Source organism: Ursus americanus, chromosome 19 (genome assembly GCF_024610735.1).
Source record: "Ursus americanus isolate L20-20 chromosome 19, mUrsAme1.1.p, whole genome shotgun sequence".
NCBI classification, from domain to species: domain Eukaryota; kingdom Metazoa; phylum Chordata; class Mammalia; order Carnivora; family Ursidae; genus Ursus; species Ursus americanus.
In genome coordinates, this window is record NC_142145.1 from 55,140,173 (window position 1) to 55,160,260 (window position 20,088).

The 20,088-nt window shown below is 39.8% G+C and overlaps 1 protein-coding gene across 4 annotated transcripts in view; it reads left to right on the forward strand.

The window, feature by feature from the left end:
- Positions 1-20,088, forward strand: part of PTPRM (protein tyrosine phosphatase receptor type M) — a 745,411-nt gene that overhangs the window by 465,761 nt on the left and 259,562 nt on the right. For all 4 annotated transcript variants that reach the window (XM_087869969.1, XM_087869970.1, XM_045781827.2 and 1 more), the window contains 2 exons: positions 895-1,096; positions 4,064-4,166. In XM_087869969.1, the coding sequence (XP_087726095.1) occupies positions 895-1,096; positions 4,064-4,166 (305 nt within the window). The remainder of the gene's footprint in view (positions 1-894; positions 1,097-4,063; positions 4,167-20,088) is intronic.

Here is a 20,088-nt window from a genome sequence, read left to right on the forward strand (position 1 = left end):
TTCAAGACACCTATGGTATATTTATTTTCACACATTCCAGACGCGTCCAATGTGCTTTGAACACCTGTTATGTGGCAAACATCGAGAGCCTTCTAGAGTGGCACTCCCTGACATGGCAGCTCCTAGTCATGCACGGTGATTTACATTTAAATTTTTGTTAATGAAAATTAAATTAAATTAAATTAAATGCTCGGGTCCTCAGTCTCACTAGCCCCATTTCAAGTGCTCTGTCGCCACGCGTGGCTGGTGGCTACCATAGTGGAGAGCTCAGAGTAGAACATTTCCATCACGACAGGAAGTTCTATTCACAGCGTTGCTCTGAAGAAAAGAAGTGAATATGACCCTTCATGAGCACCACGGTCATACCATCAAGAGCTCCTGACACGTGTCTAGGATTTATTGTGAGAGCAGATATCTTTGCCCACATTGATGAAAACATTTAAAAGTGCCCTTGTTTCCAATAGACAATAATCCTATTCAGTGCAGAATCATACTGGCCCCTGGATGAGAGATGAGGCCTTACCTTGGACGGTCCTTATCTGTTTGAGCTAGTTGTACATCTTGTGATGTTGTTTTAAGCCAACTGTAATGTAGTTTTCCAAAGTGACATTTTGAAAGCAAACAACTTCAAGGTATTAGCTTAAACCTGAACTCATCCTTTATGTTCTAATCTACTGGCTTTCAGTTCCTCTGTCTCTAAAAGTAATAACTCATAGCAGTTTTGGCTCAATTCCTGCGCCCCTTCACCGGATCCAGGATTTGAAGAGTCTAAGTGAGTAGAGGAGCTTATCGTAAAGCATCTGACAGTGAATACATCACAGGGGTTTATTGGATAAAGATGTGATCCCAGTACATCTGCTCCAGATATTTTATCGCATTCTTATTCTCTTGCAGATCACCTACAAAGCAGTCAGTTCCTTTGACCCCGAAATTGACTTATCCAATCAAAGTGGAAGAGTTTCAAAACTGGGGAATGAAACCCATTTTCTGTTCTTTGGGCTGTATCCAGGGACCACGTACTCCTTCACCATTCGAGCTAGCACAGCTAAGGGGTTTGGACCCCCAGCAACGAATCAGTTCACCACCAAAATATCAGGTATTATACCTTTGTGAGTTATGTCTTTTATCAGAGGTAGTGTTTTTGTCTTTTTTTATCCCCATTGTCAAGGATACAAAGCTCACCCCGACTGACACATTGTATTCAGATTAACGCTTTGGCATGTATGAAAATCAGACTCATGGAATTGAATGAGATACTGCAAATACTTAATAATTCAGGATCCCCTGCGGTAGGAAGTAGCCATGTTGTGTCAGTTTGCATTGGAGGACCTGAGCATGAGTGAGGGTTCTGGTCTGTGTGCTCCTACCCCCTTCACAGTACAAGTTACCAGAGCAGCAAAAGATCTCTGCAATGAGCCATGAACAACTGAGTGCTCAGCAGAAAGACAGCATTATATGGAGTCTGCTTCCAGAAGGATCAGCCTTCCTTGGGACCTTCCCCATTAGTGGTTGCATGTCCTCTGCGATGACAGAAGGGTGGTACCAGGCACTTACAGCCTCCAGCTTTTTGCTGGTAGAGACTCAATTATGCTATCCAACCAAAGACATAATTTGAGAAGTATTTCTGGGCATGTGCGACTGTGCAGAAAATGTCTTTGTGCTTCAGACTAGAGGAAATGGAGTTGCCATCTGCTGTGGGGTTATATAACAGCAATAAACAAAATTCCATGGACATTTCCTCTTTCCATTTTTTTTTTCCCTTTGGGGAAGTATTTGAGTTTTGGCCTTGCCTGTTTTGGTTGGGGGAAGATAAGCAGGAGGCAGGTGAGGGAAATAACTCTTTTAATCAATCAGCGTTAGCTAAATCATATTTAGCCTTATTTTCATATCTATTGTCCCTCATTTCTAGTTTTTGGAAACTTTTTGCGTAGAATCAGAGGCAGGGAAGTGCTTACAACAAGAGTACTATAGGGGTGCGTGGGTGGCTCAGTGGGTTAAGCATCTGCCTTCAGCTCAGGTCATGATTCGAGGGTCCTGGGATCGAGCCCCATGTTGGGCTCCCTGCTCAGTGGGAAGTCTGCTACACCCTCTCCCTCTGCCCCTCCCCCTGCTTGTGTGCTCTATCTCTCAAATAAATAAATAAAATCTAAAAAAATTTTAAAAAAAAAGTACTATAAGCACTCAATTAGCTTTTGAGGGAGGGAGGTTTGGAATTTTGTTTTTAAGCAATTATAACTTAAGGGGAAATTTTTCATCATGTAAGATTTTATTTATGAGCACAAACTCAACTTAAAGTTCAGTATGCACTTGGTATTTCATAGGAAGCATTAGGTAATAACAATATGGAGAGTTGGAAGAAGAGAAAGACGTCCTTGGGAGGTTAGGAAAATAGTATAGGTTGTACATCTCTAGAGACCACTAGACTTGGAATCAGAAAATCTGGCATCTAGTTGTAATTTTCCATGCACACCCTCTCTGATCTTGATCAAGTGCATTAATACCTGGATGTAATTAAGATGATCTAATCTGGTGCTTGAACTTAGGATGGAGACTGAAGCGGAAATGTGTGCCAATATGTGTATCTCCAAGCCTCCTTTGTTTTGGTAATTTTCCCCTATGGAAACCATATTTCAAGGAGTATTACCTTAAAGAGAATGTTCTTTTAGAAAAAATAATTCATTTTTACCATTTCTGTTATCTAAAAATTCTGGTTGATGTGAGTCTGACCACTGTTAGCTCACCAAGTTCATACAGTTCTATCCAAAACAAAGGCAGTTGACATTTTAGTTAGCCTGCACAGACTCATCAAGAATAACTATTTGATTTTTATAGTTCAAAGAAAATTACAGTTTATGGGCCCCAATTTTCTACTTTCATGGACCTCAGATAAAGAACTATTCTCTATACAAAATGTAATTCTGTGTTATGAATCGGAGTTAATTTTTAATAGAATTGGAGTTAATTTTTAATGCTGAGAAAATCCAATAAATGGAAATGAGATATAACCCATGTCTTTTACATAAAAGCTTTTTATATGTAAGAGATTTAAAAAACTATACTTGTAAAAAAAAATGATCACTAGCGTTCTCATCAGGCACCTGCACCTGTGGGTCTTAAAAAGACCGTGTGCCCACCCACATCGCAGCTTCATGAAGTCATCTCTGTAGTCCATGGTGATGACAAAATAACAAATATCATTATCTTCTCATGATAAGACTGAACAATCCAGAAAACAAAGAATGCCAGGAAATGGACTTGGAAATAGGATTCGCTAGAGGTGGAGGAAAAGAACTAACATTTGTAGAATTATATTTGCCTGGCTGTCTTGATTATCTCTTTGAGTTCCCATAATAACTCTAGAGGGTAATTTCTCCTATTTTGAAAGAAGAGTAAACTGAAGGTCCAGAGATAATTCATGGGCCTAAGCTCTTTTGCTGATTAAAACAAAGCAACAGAAAGTCAAACCCAAGCCTTCCTTACTCCAGTTCCCATATCTTTTCCACCTTCCTGCTCTCCCAGGAGCCCACTTAGTGGTCACTAATCTCAACAAGCCTCTCTGGCTTCTACAGTTTTCTTCAGGTCCCTGGATGGATCTGTGGCACACACAGAGTCTTGCATCTTGACTTTGCTGGGAGAGCTAGAATGTTCAGTTTCATGATCCTAGTGATGATTTCTTCAATATGCATTTAAAGTTATTTTTCAACAAAAGCATACCTACCGATAAGTACACAAATTATAAGTACCCAGCTTGATGTATGTTCTCAAGCTAAGCTACAGCCACTTAGCAAGGATGCAGATCAAGAGACAGAATGTGACTAACATCTCACAAGCCCCCTCATACTCTCTCCCAATGTAAAGATCAAAGACGTCGACATATACTGGTTTTAGCAGCGGGTCCTGATATTCCGTGTAGGGTATGTAAATGGAGGCTGCCCATGGTGGCTTCATAGCTGCAGTGTAAGTGCACCGTGTTCTTAATGTTCTTTGCAACACAACTAGGAGGAAAACTGAAAAGATCGACCAGAAATAATGAGTTTCCCATCTCACACGTTTTTTCCCCCAGCACCTTCCATGCCGGCTTATGAGCTTGAGACCCCTTTGAATCAAACGGACAATACGGTGACGGTCATGCTGAAACCAGCACACAGCCGAGGCGCACCTGTCAGGTACTGAGCAGAGGAGGTCTGGGCTGGCTCCAGAGAGATAGACACTAACATCAAACGGATGAATTTCTTGACTGTGTTTTCTAGGGATCCGCTACAAACATCAGTCAGCATGTAAACCCGTATCTTTATTAGCTCTAATTAAAAGAACTGACTCAGGAAAGGGAAAGTGCTTTGATGTGAGGTGATCAAGTATTATGTACAGAGTTTGATTCTGATGCAAGTGGGTTGTTCTTTGAAGATAAGGAACAAAAGCCTTAGTCTGTTGAGAGGTGGCTTTAGTTCTAAAAAGTAATTGCTTGCTGAAGTTTAGTTACCCAAGGGCAGATGGCATTTTTATCCTGAGCTCTGTTCTTTAAAAGGACCTTTGGTTTTTTGCTTGTTTGTTTACCTGGGGTTTTAAGTCAGTTAACTTTTGGGAAATTGGCTAATTTCTCTGTTGAATATGTGGTATATATTTATTTTTTTTAAAAGAAACAGATGATTGGAAAGAGCATTGTGAAGTCTTTATTCTAACATATTTAAGTTTATCACCAACATGTAGGCCCCATTTCTCATTCCATAATGATTTATATAGCTAAGAAATTACAAAGTGTAACTTTTACAGTGAATGAATAAAATAAATTTATTCTTCCTAGGAAGGAGCAAAAGAATGCCTGAATAACTCTTGAGTATGAACTTGTCATAAGCTCATTAATCTATATAAATGAAATTTCTACTTGTTTCAGAGGGATTTAGACATTCTGTGCTATCAGAATAGATTCCCTTCAAAATAACCAATTATTTTGAATAGCGTACCCCAAAGAAACATTTAACATTCCCATTTAAGGCTATATAGGGTTTGTTTCCATACTCCTTGTGTAGAATTTTATTTTATTAACCTTTTCAAACCTGGCTTTATGTGATCATGTTTTCAATATGGGATCATAGAACAATCAGTTGGACTTCTTTCTACATGATAAGATATGTACAAGCTTCATTTCACAGAGTTAGCAGTAAAAACAGAACAGCATTCGTTGATAGTAAAGTCTGCTTAGGGTGGGATCACAGAAATTTTTATTTGAAAAATCTAGAAAAATTTATGAGACAATTTCTAGTTCACTCTGTTGACTTGACATAGTAGGAAGGGATTTTCATGCCAGGGATTTAAGACTGCCATTCATCAGCGCAGTCTGTGGGAACACTATGAAATATGCCAAAGCTCTATTCCAAATTTAAGATAGTATTACTGCTAGAAAAATGTAGCCACTGACACTACCTAGGCCCTTTGCATTGACATGTGTGCAGGGCCACAAGGTTGCCCTAATCCAGATGACCTAGGACACACACTCATTAAATGACTGGTCAGGATCCGAGTGTATCTGTGACCATGGGGCAGACTTTTATCACTCCAGAAAGTTGAAGTATCATTAAATGAAAACTGATGCTCTGACCATGGCCTTGGAAGCATCATTTTCGTGTGACCAATTTAAGAGTTGCCTGGACTCCGCAGTGTGGGCTGTTAGGACGGAAGTCCGTGTCCTCCCGCAGGAGCATCACGAAAAAATGAAAGCATACAGGCCAACTCACCGTCAAGGCCTCCAAACGGAAGGGATCTGAAATCCTAACCATTTCTCCAAAACAGCCAGTTACTCCCTATTCTACTCTGTTCTCACATGAACTCCTTTTCATTTTCTGCTCTCACCGCCTCTTTCCTTCAAACACTTCCAGTCGGATTTTCATGCACGTCTCTGTATAGATCTTTCCAAGTCTGAGTTTTCAAATAATATTCCTTTGCGCCATCTATACCAGCCCCCTCCCCAGTTCTCCTTTCCTTACTTTTTTAAAGTGCCTCTTGCATTCCAAACTACTATTCATATTTTCTTAAACATGCCTTTCTAAGGTATTATGCTGTTGCTTTCTTTTATACCTTTCTTGTTGTTTTTGGAAACTGAAGCCTTACCAGGTAGTTAATTGTAGATATCCTCAGGCTTTTTATTCTTAAAAAATACACATTCAGATGCTTGTCAGAGTGTTCAAAATACACAGCTTCACCACGTTTCACATCATTTCTTGAAGGCCGGTCTCCAACTCAAACATTTCAGTTTATGTTAGCGCGCCGTCCTTCACAACTATCATGATGCCTTATTTCCATGCTCACCATCGCTCCGCTTTGATTAAATATCGTCTTGTTATTGGCTGAACATTCCTTGAATTTTCCAAGATTGCTTTTCATTGTCTTTCTTATACCTTCTTCTGCAATATTAGCATCTTGAAATTCATAAATGTACTATCCATGCTCATCATCTAAATCTACTCGAAAATCAAGATCAGTTCTTATGGGACACTATTCAGAAGCATTACAGGCAAACCCACTACAGATATCACCTTAACTGGAAGGATACTTATCTTAAATGGGTAAATATTATCGGCACACATTTGCGAATGGAAATTGTCTTGACCCCACCTGTTAAAAAGTTGTGTTTTTTGTTGTTGTTGGGTTTGGGGGTTTTTTTTGGTTTTTAGTTTTAGTTTTGGTTTTTTGTGGTTTTTTTTTTTTTTTTACAGAAAAGTGAATGTTCTTTTCAAGGGTTTTGGTATTACAGCACAACATAATGGGACTGATTATCTATTGAGTAGATGCAAGACCAATATATCTAGAAAGACTAGTTTGGAAAAAATGTCCATAATACTCTCAAACTAAATGAGGTATATGAAAATTTTCAATTTCATTTAATGTTTAGAGAAATAAGAACTCTGATTAGGGAATCATGGGGACCTAAAATATAAAGCCATAATGTAGATTAAAACATTTGAACACATCTGGAAATTTGCAAAATGCACATGTAATCAAACTGCAATACAAGAAGGCTTTTCCCAAATGATAAGATAAATACTTGAAGAAGGAGGGAAATGGAAGCGAACATCTGTTTGCTTTCCTGGATGTTGCACGGTATTATATGCTCAAAAATACTGTCATTGTGTGATTTCCAAAGCCAATTCTTTCAATTGATTTGATTTTTCTTTAATCCATAATCATTGGTGTTAAAAATTCAGTCCCACTTCATTTATGCTCTTCACTAAGTAAGGTGGTTCTGCATTGAGTCCATTACGAACACTCAGCTTGCTTAATGCGGATTCTTAAAGTTGTACTAAACTCTCAGCGTAAACAATTGCTGTCTTTTTATTGATCAACACATCAGCTCTGTCACATAAAATTATTTAAATCCTGAGATGGCCAAGAAGAACACAAATTCCATCATTCTAGCTAGTAAACTAGCACCTAGGACAGAATTTTAATGTCTGTTCATGGATTCAATTTTTTTTCTTTAATAAGACAGGGGAAAGCTTAATTTTCTTTTACTCATTTAGAGTCCCCTCATTTCTCTCTCTTCTCTCTACTGTTCATTACACACAGACACAAGCCAACAGAGAAAATCCTTGTAATTTGCCAGTAAAATAGCAGCTCTAAATAAAGAATGAGTTTTACACAAACCACGTGCTTTTCTTGCACTAACAAAAATTCGCTCCGTGGTTTTACTCTTGTGATGCACACTCCGTGAGCAGTGTCTCTCATTAATGATGTCTTACACGTTCTCGTGGTCTACAGCATGAGGCTCCGTCAGGTTGTTGCACCCTAGGTGATGGTGTTTTCAAATGACTCTCATTTTTGTTCTTTAGGCATTGTTGTTTCAGTTTATTCATAAATGTTTTGGAGCTATATGTCTTCTTAATTAAAACTCAGTGCTTGAATATGTTAATTAAACATGCTGATATTCATTTCAGCGAAATGTTAGAAAATTACCATTTTAAGTACTCATTCTTTGATTCATTCATTCAGGAGAAACTACTGAGTGGGGAAAACATATAATAAGTTGCCTGTCCATGGGGATGGGAGGTGGGCAACAATCACAGCAGCAACCAAAACATTCAAGCTGATGCCTAAACGTGCGAGTACACTTTTAATGGATGGCAGCCACCTTGTTCTTCTAACAAGGGTAGTCCTAATTATTTTAATGCTCTGCTTTTACTGTCATTGGTAACTTCTTATACTATGGTTGTCTTCGCAATGAACACTTCCTCAGCAGTTATTTGCAAATTGTTACAGTTGCTGAGAATCAGGGCTGCAATTTTAAAGCAAATAGGAACTTCACTACATTATGAATGGGGAAGAGATGAGGCCATAAGGAAGGGGTGGAAGAAATACTTTGCCTTATTTTTTTTAAAGCGCGTGTCCTGCTAGGTAAGATTTCAAAGGAGACAGGGAATATTTTCTGTTAGTAAGAGGCAGGCATAAATGTTTTATTCATCCAAAACACTTTTGATTTAAAAAAAAAAGACTTGTACCATATAAAAACTTCAGTTTCATGTATAAAAGAAGAATTTATTTATTTTTATGTAATATTTTCAGGTTTTTATTAAATAGATTTCACCTTGAATTCATTACCATGGTAGACTTGACAAATGTGTGATGTTTTCATTTACTCCTCTTTGTCACTTTCCCCTGATGCTGCTTTGCCTTAAGCAGGTAGCCAGCAAAAAGTGTACGGGCCTTAAAGCCTCATTGTTCACTTCTAGTATGTCCTGATTTACCCAAACTACTTAACAAATCTTTTGTAACAAATCAGATAGAAAATTAAAAATGTATTAAAGGATGCTATTTTTTTCTCATAACTGAGCTTTTTGTCCTTTGAAAATTCTATGCTGTGTTCTTAGACCAAGGTGAAGGACAGGCTTTCATGCCATGGAGGATGAATAGTCAGTAAAGCAATTGTATTTATCTTAAGAATATTTGTTATACTTCCTAAACATGTTTGATTTGATCCTGGAGCTGTATGGAAAACGGGATTTGTTCTTTCGGGGGCATCAGCTCACAATCATGTTCCCAGCTGGTTATCACACAGAAGTTTTTTATTAAAGGGATTCAGCAGGAGAATGTCAGGGAGTCTGTGAAAACTGCCACCTCAGATGGGACAGTGAAACAGATCTTTTAACAGTAAAAGCAAGGAAAGAGATCATTATTATTAATGAATGATAGGAGGTAATCATGCATTTTGTTTTAAGAAGTTTCCTGGAGAAATTACACTTGTTGACATATAATTAATTATGGTTTAGGAAGTTTTATATTAGGAAGTATGGACCAGATATTAATTTTTTAAAAGTTCTTTTAAGGCAGTGGCAATGCATTTCATTGTCTACCATCAGTAAATCCAAGGAAAGGCATTTTCACTCCGTGAACACCACCGGCTTGGACATCCTGTTCTCTTCTGCTTCATGCAAGGAGCCTATATGCAAATCAACATTATGAGGTTCTTGTGAGGGTTAAAAGAGGTAGTTTGTTTGTTTTTTTTAAATCACTCCACACTGTACTTCATACCTACTAACTGCTGTATAAGTGTTTCTTCTTAGGGCAGCCTTTCAAACCATGTCAGTAGGTGGTTTGTGTTGTTTTTCATAGGGCTAACTCTGGTCCCTCTCACTGTTCCTTGTCTCATTTTTTTTTTTTAACCTAATGGGGTAAATAGAAGGGGGAATGAACCATGAGAGACTATGGACTCTGGGAAACAAACTGAGGGCGTCAGAGGGGAGGGGATGGGGGAATGGGATGGGCTGGTGATGGTTATTAAGGAGGGCACGTATTGCATGGTACACTGGGTGTTATACACAAATAATGAATCATGGAACTTTACATCAAAAACTAGGGATGTACTGTATGGTGACTAACATAATATAATAAAAAATTATTATATAAAAAAATAAAATAAAATGCTTTAAACTAAAGAAAAATTTTAAAAAATCAATTTTGGAAAAAAAATAATAAAATAAATCTGATATCACAAAAAAGTCCTAGTTTTGTGTGAAAAATAAATTAAGGATTTAATAAGTGTCTCTATCAATAAAATCATACGTAATAGCATTCTAATAAATTCTGGCATCTCTACTACATTTTGAAATTTTATTACATCTGGCTGCCTATTTATTTCTGCATTTGCAAGTTTTTCAGGAATTGATATTATAAATAGGTAATGAACCCTTCCCTGCCCCGAATTCTGTAGTACAGTTCTTTAAAAAGGTTAGATGTTTCCCTGTTGTCTCCTGAATCATTAGCTAATTTTGGTTATGGCCATCTCTACTGAATAAACTTAACCATAGAACAAAAGGAAACCCATCTTCTGCTTATAACCATTCTGAAAGTGAAATTCATAATCTGACACCAGTGGGGAGTCAGTGAGACACAGAACTCAGCTCAGTGAAGTCTAATGTTCTATTCACTGCTGAAGAATCTGATTCTTCCCATTTCTTAAAAAAATCTGTATGTACACTTGTGATTCAAGTACCATTTTATGGTCATTTAATCATTGTGATTATGTTAAAACTTATTCCCTAGATTCTAAAAATTATCTTTTTAATCAGAACAGTTTTGTCCAAGAATTTGATGTTGGGTCAGAGGAACCAGTAAAATAGTGATTTGCAAATACTTTTTTTACTTTTTCCCCAAAAGTTTATGACTTTATTTTATTTTCTTGTTAGAATGACAATATTGTCCTGAGAAAGGAAAAACTATCGTGCAAAACCTCACAATGCAGAGTTTACCTCAAGATCCAGAGATCCTGTAGTATAAATTTAAAGTAATATAATTTTAAATTAACCTGTTGTAAGGCAATGTAAAATTTCCATATCTAAACAGTGCTTTGCTCTAAATTAGAAACTGCTGAATCTGTCAATAATCGAAACCACTGTGACGTGAGACACAAGATAATGTCAGGTGTCATGCATCGCCTTTTAGGCGGGCAGGCAGAATCGCTCTTTCCTCCCTTGGCATATTCTGAGGAAGAAAGAGTAATATTCAAATAAATATTCTGTTTTATGGATCACATAAATTGTGGACCTAACTTTTCAAATGAGCCCCAGGATATAGGGAAAGGACATACTCCGACGTTAAATAAACCTAGTTTCAAATCCCAGCTCTCTCAATGACCAGCTATGTGACTATTGCCCGTATCTTTACAGCTCTAAGCCTCGGGTCCCTCATCTTTGCAGAGCAAGGTAATATCACCTTATCTCAGGGAGTTGTTAGGATTATAGTTATTAAGTACTCACTAGGTTTCAGGCACTGCGCTGAGTACTGGGAGCACAGAGGAGCCTGTTAGGGGCTCTCTTCATGGATTAGCAGTCGAGATGGGAGCGACCAGCATGTCATCTGGTCCCCTACTGCAGGGATGAGGACGGGCACAGAGAGCCCAAGGGGAGGGGGTTGTACACAGGAAGGTCAGGTAAGACTTCAGAGAAGCAGCTCTGAAGCCAAGCAACTGAATCTTGCAGATGGATATTGTCCAAGAGATGTATGTCAGGGGAGGTATTTGCAAAGGAGGTTAAGTGTGTGGCAGGGAATAAATAATGAGTGAGACAGATGAGTTCCAAAAGGGCAGGGAGGACTGAGGAAGTTGGCCTGATCTGGGAATGAGAAGTGTGTTACAATTAGAGTGGGCAGAATGGGAGTTGGGGGTGGGGCAGGAAGCCACAAGGCAGATCGGGGCTAGATTGGGCAGCCTTATGCTCCATGCCAAGGAGTGGAGATGTAGCCTTTGGGCTGTGAGTAGTCATTCAGGAGCTTTAGGCAAGGAAAAAAATGTGAGGGAGATCAGCCCTGCTGTGGGGTATGGCTTAGCCAGGGAGAGCTTAAGAGGAAGTGTGGCTGGTGGATGCACTGAGCCCTTCCACTGTTCCTTTTCACTGGGCCCAGTTAGGACCTTGTTAACCTTTAGGCATGAAAGGAAAGGATCTTGTAGGTGTCACATGCTAATTTTTATTAGAGACAGGATTTAAAGAAATCAGAACCATTTAGTCCTTTTTAGAGGGAAAAATGTATTGATTAACCAAAGCAACTGGTGATATGAACTGTTTATTGTTAAAGTAGACACTAGAACGCTAGGAACTGAAAGCCGATCTTAGCAATGACTCTCTAGTCATTTATTGGAAATTACTCATTGTATGAATATTTTTAAATCTCAGTTTTCCTAAGCACTAGAAACATGGCATTATTAGTCCCCCTCCTTGGCTGAGAAGCTCCTGGATCTTTCTCTTTTTGCTTCTTTCTACCCTCCTTTTACTACATCACCCTAACCCCTTTGCATTGAACCTGTGCTCGCTGCTTTTGTGATGATTATAATTTGTGCTGGGCTGTGTATGCAATGCCTGCTGCATGGACACAGTGGTGGCTTTCCCCACTGAAAGCCAGAGTGCAGAGGCTTCTCTGAGCACTAGTATGCCTTGTGGATGGTTGTGGCTAGACCTTGGCTAGGGCCAGGGAAGACCCAAGCGTTTGATCGTACTATATCTTATTTCTGCTGTGCCCAAAGGAATTCATACTTCTCTTGGAAAAACTAGGTGCTTGAGATTGGAACTTCAGGTTACGTGAAAGCCTTTGAGTATCATGTACAGCAGAGGCCAAAAGTTATGCATGACTGTCTCCCTAGAGGTGAGAGGAGGTAGTGCTGTGCATTCCCCGACCCAGACTGACCAGCCGCCTAGACGCCATCCAGCAGGGTGACGGAGGTAGGCATACAGGTTGATCTCATTTTCCACTGACGGTAGAGAAAGTTACATGCTGCTTTCCCCCTCTATCTGGACCATCTGTAAATGTTAACAGTGGAATAATTTACAAGTGGTCTTAGTTGGAAACCCAGAACACCAGAAGGCTGCAAATGCCTTGAACTGAACACTGCGTCGCCTCAGTTGTGAATCTCAAAGCCGCTATGCCCTTTGCTCTCAGGGGCTGCTAGTTCTTCCTAATCACGGTTATTGATTCCAGGGAATATAAGGGATGAATTTCTAGAGGTGTTCTGAGCTAAGACTGATAGCCTTTGGGAGCGAAGATCTTGGAAAGTTTGACAAAGACTAATTGATTTGACTATAGATGTCTCGCTTTTACTTTTTTAAAGTGCTAAAATCACATATATGTGAGAGAAAAGATCCCAAGTTCTAAGAGGCTGATCGAGTCACGTGTGGGGCAGAGAGGGCAAGCCAACCCAATGCGCTGCTTAGGGCCACAGGCTTTCAGAGCTGAGGAGCAGCCCAGAGAGGGTGTGACCACTTTCCGGTTGTGACAGCACTTTTGATCCTGTTGTGGGGGAGTAGCCATATCATGAGTGTGGTTTTCCATCATCCTCTTCAGCAGAACATTTCGTCCACCAGTACATGTAAATACATTCAATGTAATTGTTGATGGCGGGAACACCAAAGCACACAAAAATTCTGACCTGCCTTCTGTTTCATTAAAAATGATTTCATTATGCATATTATTGTCTGATGCTTGATGGTCACCTGTATTTGGTTTTCAGCTACCTAACGAATCCTCACTTTGTCAGCCTGTTTGGTAGCAGAACCATCGGGAGCGCTGGGAGTTTTTCCGTATCACCACATCGCTTTTGTGTGGTTCTCTGTGTCCCAGTATTCCACTTCTCTACTTTAACCCGTTAGTGTTTTCCTGACCAGTTTTTCTGGAAGTGTTTTCTGCTCAGTGAGAAGCCCTAAGAGCTCTCTGCAATTATTAGTATCTAGTTACAATTCTTGCCCTTTGTCACATTGCAAAATTATGGAAAATTTCACAGTTGACGTTTGGCTGTTATTCATATCCACTGAGCACTTTAATGTTCAAGTCACTGTGCTAAGATGGTGATCGAGCTGGAGAGAAAAGTCCAGAGTCCTCCAAGAGCGTCTAACAGAGAATGAAATCTCAACCAGGGATCAGAATACGCTGGTTAGGCAGAAATGCGAAAGAGAAGTAGGAGGTAGCCAGTGAGGGACTGGACGTAGGAATAGGGCCGCCCAAGAGAGTAACAACCTGGAGAAAAGCCTGGGAGAAGAGAAAGTAAAGAGATGTAAACAGGGGCCATCTTAGTAAATACAATTAAAAACACACATAGTAAATGAGGTTTGACCAGCACTCAGGAGTATTAATTAGATTTATGCATTTAATGCTGAAAGTGAGCATTTTCCTTGGCTAATCATTATGTGAAATGCATGTAAATGTAATAGGAACTGCAAAAGGATCACTAAATGATTTTCATAATTTAGTTCCTGAATATCATTCAGTACCTCAAACCTAATTAAGTGTGCAATATATGTTTATTGAATTGAACTTCATCTTTTTCTTGTGAGCAAAAGTAATTATCACTGAAACTTCTATAGATAAGAAGCCGAAGGACTGAAATCTCCTATTAACTAGCTGGACATATTGGGAACAAGAAGGATTTTAAATTTATAGTTTCATCCTTAAATAAAAGTTAAATACCATGTCCCATCCATATAGTACAGAAGCATGAAAGAATATCCTGCCTTTACCCTTGAATCAATTTATTTTTTTTAATTAGAAGAGAAATTCAGAAAAGCTACTTCAAATAAGCCATAACTCCAAATTCAGACTCCCTATAATCGTGCACGTCTGTACTAACTCCTTTGGAAGCCATCGTGCTTCTCACCTCTCGAGATCACTGACCGCCCCCCTTTTCTCCTTTACTTCCATTCTCCCATCACTGCCTTAGTTCATACTTTGCCTTTCTCAGCTCTCCAGTCCCCACTGCACAGCATGGCTGCAGGGATAGTTCACTCTCCTGCTTCGTAATCCATCAGGGTTTCGCCATTACCCTCAGGATGTATCCAGACTGTGTTTAATGTGGACAGTCTCTATCGTTCAGTCACTTCCTGGGTCAGCCTCCCCTTCAGGCCATCCTAAAAAGATGTAAATATGTGCTCAGCACTGGGAATATGCCAGATTGCAGTTGATGTGTTCTTAGCCTGGAATCTTCTTTCTTCTTCCCTCCTCTGCTTACCCACCACCCCCAACACACACAAATGATGGGACTGTAGAATTTTTAATGGGGCAGAGATATGATTGCATTTGCACATTAGATCAATCACCAGGGCAGGGCCATAGAGGAAGGAAAATTGACGCATGAGGCTTCCTGGCAGAAAGCTAACAGGTACCTGGGTGGGTGCTTCGATGCCATGACCCCCACCAAACACAGGGGCTATCGGGTGGGAGGAGGCTGGCAGGTGCTTCCATGGTACACTCTGAGTTTTCTCCAAATGACTAAAGTTTTACTTAGAGTGAGTGGAATCTGATGTCTCTAATGTAAATCATTCTAGGACTTCATCTAATTAAAGAACACTCGGCATGGACCAGAAGCTTTCCGTTTGTGACCTTGGGCTATTCTGTGAACTTTGGGCCTTTCTTCAGTTCTAAAACTGGAGGCCAGTACACATTCCACCTGTCTCATAGCCTTGTCATGAAGAATAATTCAGGCGAAAGTTCTTTGTAAACTGAAGTGCTCCAAAGGGGTAAAATTATACCAGGATCTGCTTAACAAAGCATGTTGGCCACATTGCTGTTTAGTCTGGATTCCTTTATTCCCTGCTTTTGATAATAAACTTCAGATTTCTAATCATCACTGTCCTTTAACATTTATGCCCCGTGTGCTGTGATTATCACTTAAATAGGATCTATGTTCTAGGGGTGCGTGGATGGCTCAGTCAGTTAAGCCTCCAGCTCGTGGTTTCGGCTCAGGTCATGGTCTCAGGGTTGAAGATCAAGCCGCCGCGCTCAGTGTGGAGTCTGCTTGAGATTCTCTCTCCCTTTCCCTCTGCCCCTCCCCCTCCTCACACACTCTCTCTTTCTCTCTCAAAATCTTAAAAAAAATAATAACTAAATAGGCTCTATGTTCTAAAGGTAACACATGTTTTGACATTAATTTTATGGAAGTTGTAAGAACTGTGTGTGTGGTATTAATATGGTACATTCATTCCATAAAACCATCAAAGTTTCAGAAGACCTTGTGTTCTGTCAACCACTATTGGTTGAAGTAGTTACAGGTAACAGCTCTTTCCTGGGAAGAAAGGCACAAAGGTATTCAGAATCACAAACAGTGCCCCCAACTACCACGCCCAGTCTGATGGCCCTGGGTTTAAATCCCGGTACGTGTTTGCACTGTAACCTTGGGCAAGGCATGTAACTTTTTTGAGTCCTGTTTCCCTCATCAGTCAGATATGAATAATCATCTACCTGAGAGGACAGCTGAGAGAATTAGTAACAGTCAGCAAAGCACTCGGGATAGTATCTAACACAGATGTTATCTGCTCAACGTAGGAAAGCTTTTCTTATTTATTAATGTTGCTATTCTGGCCTGTTATGATGGCAGTAACATTAACTAGATAATGTGGCAGCCCCTTTTCTTCTGCGCATGACTTGGGAAATTTTCTAGGTCTTACTATAATATTCCTGAGCTTCAGTTATGATCTGAGCAGTTTGTCATACAGGAATAATAATTACGATAATAAAAAGTGAATAATCATTGTGACCTGGACTGAGTAGCTATCATGCACTCAGCCAGTGCTCAGTCCTTTACGAAATGGTTCCTAACCATCAAGGGCAAACATCCTCGTCAGAAGCCAGCATCCTTGTGCACGGGAGGTACTAAGGTCTGGGGAGGTGAACTCTCCGTGCGCAGCCCCACGTGACCAGCGAAGCCAAGTGCACGTCAGGCACGTGCTCCCTCCCAAGAGTGTCCCTCTCCCCGCCTCAGCCCACAGACCTCTTCCCTGCAAACTCTCTCGGGAACCAGCCTGGTTCTGCCTTCCTTTGCAGTTATGGGTCACATCACAAATTAATATCTTCTCTTCATTGTCTCTTCTAGTGTTAAGAAAAGATGTTAACTACACCTTCAATTTTAGATTATGATCGTTAGAATCTTTGGGGTTTATCCCTGTTACTTCCTGGAGGTTAGGAGGGTTTTTTTCTTGTTTTCTTTGTTATTATTTTGAAACCAACTTTTTTTTAATATTTTGGTGAAGCCCACCTTCCATTACAATTTCCTCATTGTTTAGCAGTACAGCTTTGAGTTCTTGAAGGACTTGTATTAAACAAATTAGCTTTATGTATTGGATTGTTTAATCAAATTAATCAGTCTTTTTTTGTTTTTGATATGTGTGTTCTTTCTCGTTTCACCATTCTTAATAGTCTCCAGAGAATGAAGAAAAAAAGATACCAGTTCTTTTGAAATGCTTATTAGTGGCTTTTTAATTGCTCCCTCTTATTTCTTAAAGAAATGTGAACTACAGGACCATCATAAATTTGGGGGCTAAATTTTCTTTTGTCAGTGCTTGAACCTTTTGAAAGGTTCTATCTGGTGCTAAAATTCTTTAAGGAAAAAAGCTCTAAATATTTGACTTCCAACCTAATTTTTTTTTCCTTTTTTTCATTGGGATACACATAATCACAAAGACCAAAATGTCATCAAATGATAAAACTTCAATTTTATATTACTATATTGGGCTTGGTTTTTTTTTATTACTTATTATAGCTGAATTGCAACAGTGTGTGTTAACAAAAGGTGCTAAATCTCTTATTACCACCACCACCACCATCCTTCCCCCACCTGATTTTAGGTGAATTTTATTGTATTAAAAAATAATACTCTGGATTCCTTTACTGTCAGGAAACAAAGATCATTTTTATTAATGTTGCTACTAGGATGACAATGTCAGTCATCTCTTTGAAAATTCATTTTGGAAACTAAGTTTGTTCTTCAAGAACCCTTGAAAAGAAGCTTTAAAAATGGCAGGGGAAGATAATAATAATAGAGTAGATGTATTTGAGCATTTATACAATGAAACTTAATTTAACTTTCCCTCAAACTCCATTTCAAACTTGCTTTTGTGCATGAAAATATAGTGCATAGCTTTCCTTCCCCTATTTTTCAAATTTTCTTCTCTTCAACATAATCTCCTCTGAAGGATTCTATGTATTAGATCAGAGCTCCGGTCTTATTACCAGGGCCTCTGCAGCAGGTGCACCAGCAAGCAGAGCCGCCATGCTCAGGGGATGGCAGCTGGCCCTTCCATAGAGCAGAGAGGCTGCCGGTGGACAGGGACAGCTGGAAATGGCTCTCAGGGCCAAACTCTACAACCACCAAACACCCCCAGTCCCAAAATACAACAGAACACAGCTGTACGAGCACCTGAATGGCTCAGTCAGCTAAGCTTCTGCCTTCAGCTCAGGTCATGATCTCACGGTCCTGGGATCGAGGCCCGCATTGGGCTCCCTGCTCAGCGGAGAGCCTGCTTTTCCCTCTCCTTCTGCTGCTCCCCCTGCTTGTGCACTTGCTCTCTCTCTTTCTGTCAAACAAATAAATAAAATCTTAAACATACACGCACACACACACACACACACAGCTGTAGTATTTTGATTTGACCTTAATTATTAACATGGATATCAATTGAAATACTGACATTGAGAAACTATGGATCTCATAACCTGAGAATTGATCATACAAGGCAGAGAGAATAGTTGCAAATTTGCCTGACAGCAATTTGGAGAGAGATAGAGTGGAACGGAGACCAGGACTGCATGTTTGTTGGCTTCTTTTCCCACTGGCCCCCAGAGAGCAGAGGCAGCTCGGTTCTTGGTCCTCACCTCAGGCATCACAGGTGGCCATGGGGGTCCAGACAAGGAGCCTGCTTGTCATGCTCTCTAAGACAGTTTTGCTAAGAGCTGGGCAGTATGGAAATTGTGAGGAAAACCCTGACACTCTTGGGGTTGCTCTTGAGGTAACTCAGGGAACTTTTGGGGCAAGACTTGGGGAGGTGTCCGACCTAGGGCACAGCGCATTACCTTCAGTCTTCTGTACTATTGATAAAGGGTCCTCACAGGTTCTTGGAAGCTGTTGCAAGCAGTCATTAGTGAGTCTGAGGTTAAAGCTTGTTGGAACTTTGGTGGGGTTTTGTTAGCACAAGTGGTTGGAAAGAATGGGGACTTTATATGGAATCTGAAGACATTAGCTTTTTTTGTTGTCATGCCTTTATTTTTAATTTGGGGAGAAAGCTGGTGGGCCTAAGCAGTACAGCAGTCTTTGGGTGTTACTGGTGGTAATGTTTGGGGACTAGGTCCAGCCCAGATATCCTCAACGAAGAGATGCTGTAAGAGGTTGGTGTAAACATCGTCACTCCTCCCTGCATTCCATTACACTTGGTACAAACCCAAATCAGGTCCCCGTCACAGAAGTTCTTTGTTTGAGTAACCTATTTCTTATACCCTTAGGCTGGTCTTCTCAAGGACAGAGTCAGTTTGTGCCTAATTCTTCCTCTCATTCTTCCCCTGTGCCTGTCACAGTGCTTAAAACCTGAGAAATATTGTAAAAAGGAAGGATGGAGGCCACATGCATGAAATAATCATCTTCTCATGTATTGATGTAGAGACTTACCTGATCTTGTGCCGGGAGTGATAAGATATTAGATCTTGAAAGGGCTTTACTGGTCAGTCCATGATTTAGTGGCAAAGCTGGACCGAGTTATCTATGGTATGGTGACTCCCAGTTCAGTGTTCCCTCCACGGCAACCCCCCCTTTGGTTCACCTGCCTTTGGGGTAGTGGCATTTATTTTCCAGCTCCCCTAGCCTGCAGTATTATTCCTCTTAGGACTGGAAGATTCTGAATTGAATATAATACAAACATGCACTAATGAGAACATTTAGTGCAGCTTTGATGGTATTTGATTTCCATTTTTATTCAGATCACTAACGCTACTTAAAAAAAAAACATAGTAGCTGACCTTGAATTATAATTTTTACAATCATATGTTTGTTATGAAATTGTGATGATTAAATTATGAATAGCTTAAGTGAAATAAAATCTGCAAAGGAAAATATCTTCATTTTTTAAAATGGGGAGAAATCATTCTTAAAGAGGTTCCATCTAGGACTAATTTACTAGAAATTTGGTGCCTGTTGTGAAGATTAATAACAGGTGGCCTTTTACAGAGCTTCTCAGCCTGAGTCTAATGTTTTAGTTGTTCCTTTATTATACCAAACTTCCATAACTAAAAGATTTTTTTTTCTTCCTGCCCTTTGTTCACAATATGGAACTGTAATTGACTTCATATTTCTCACCCAAC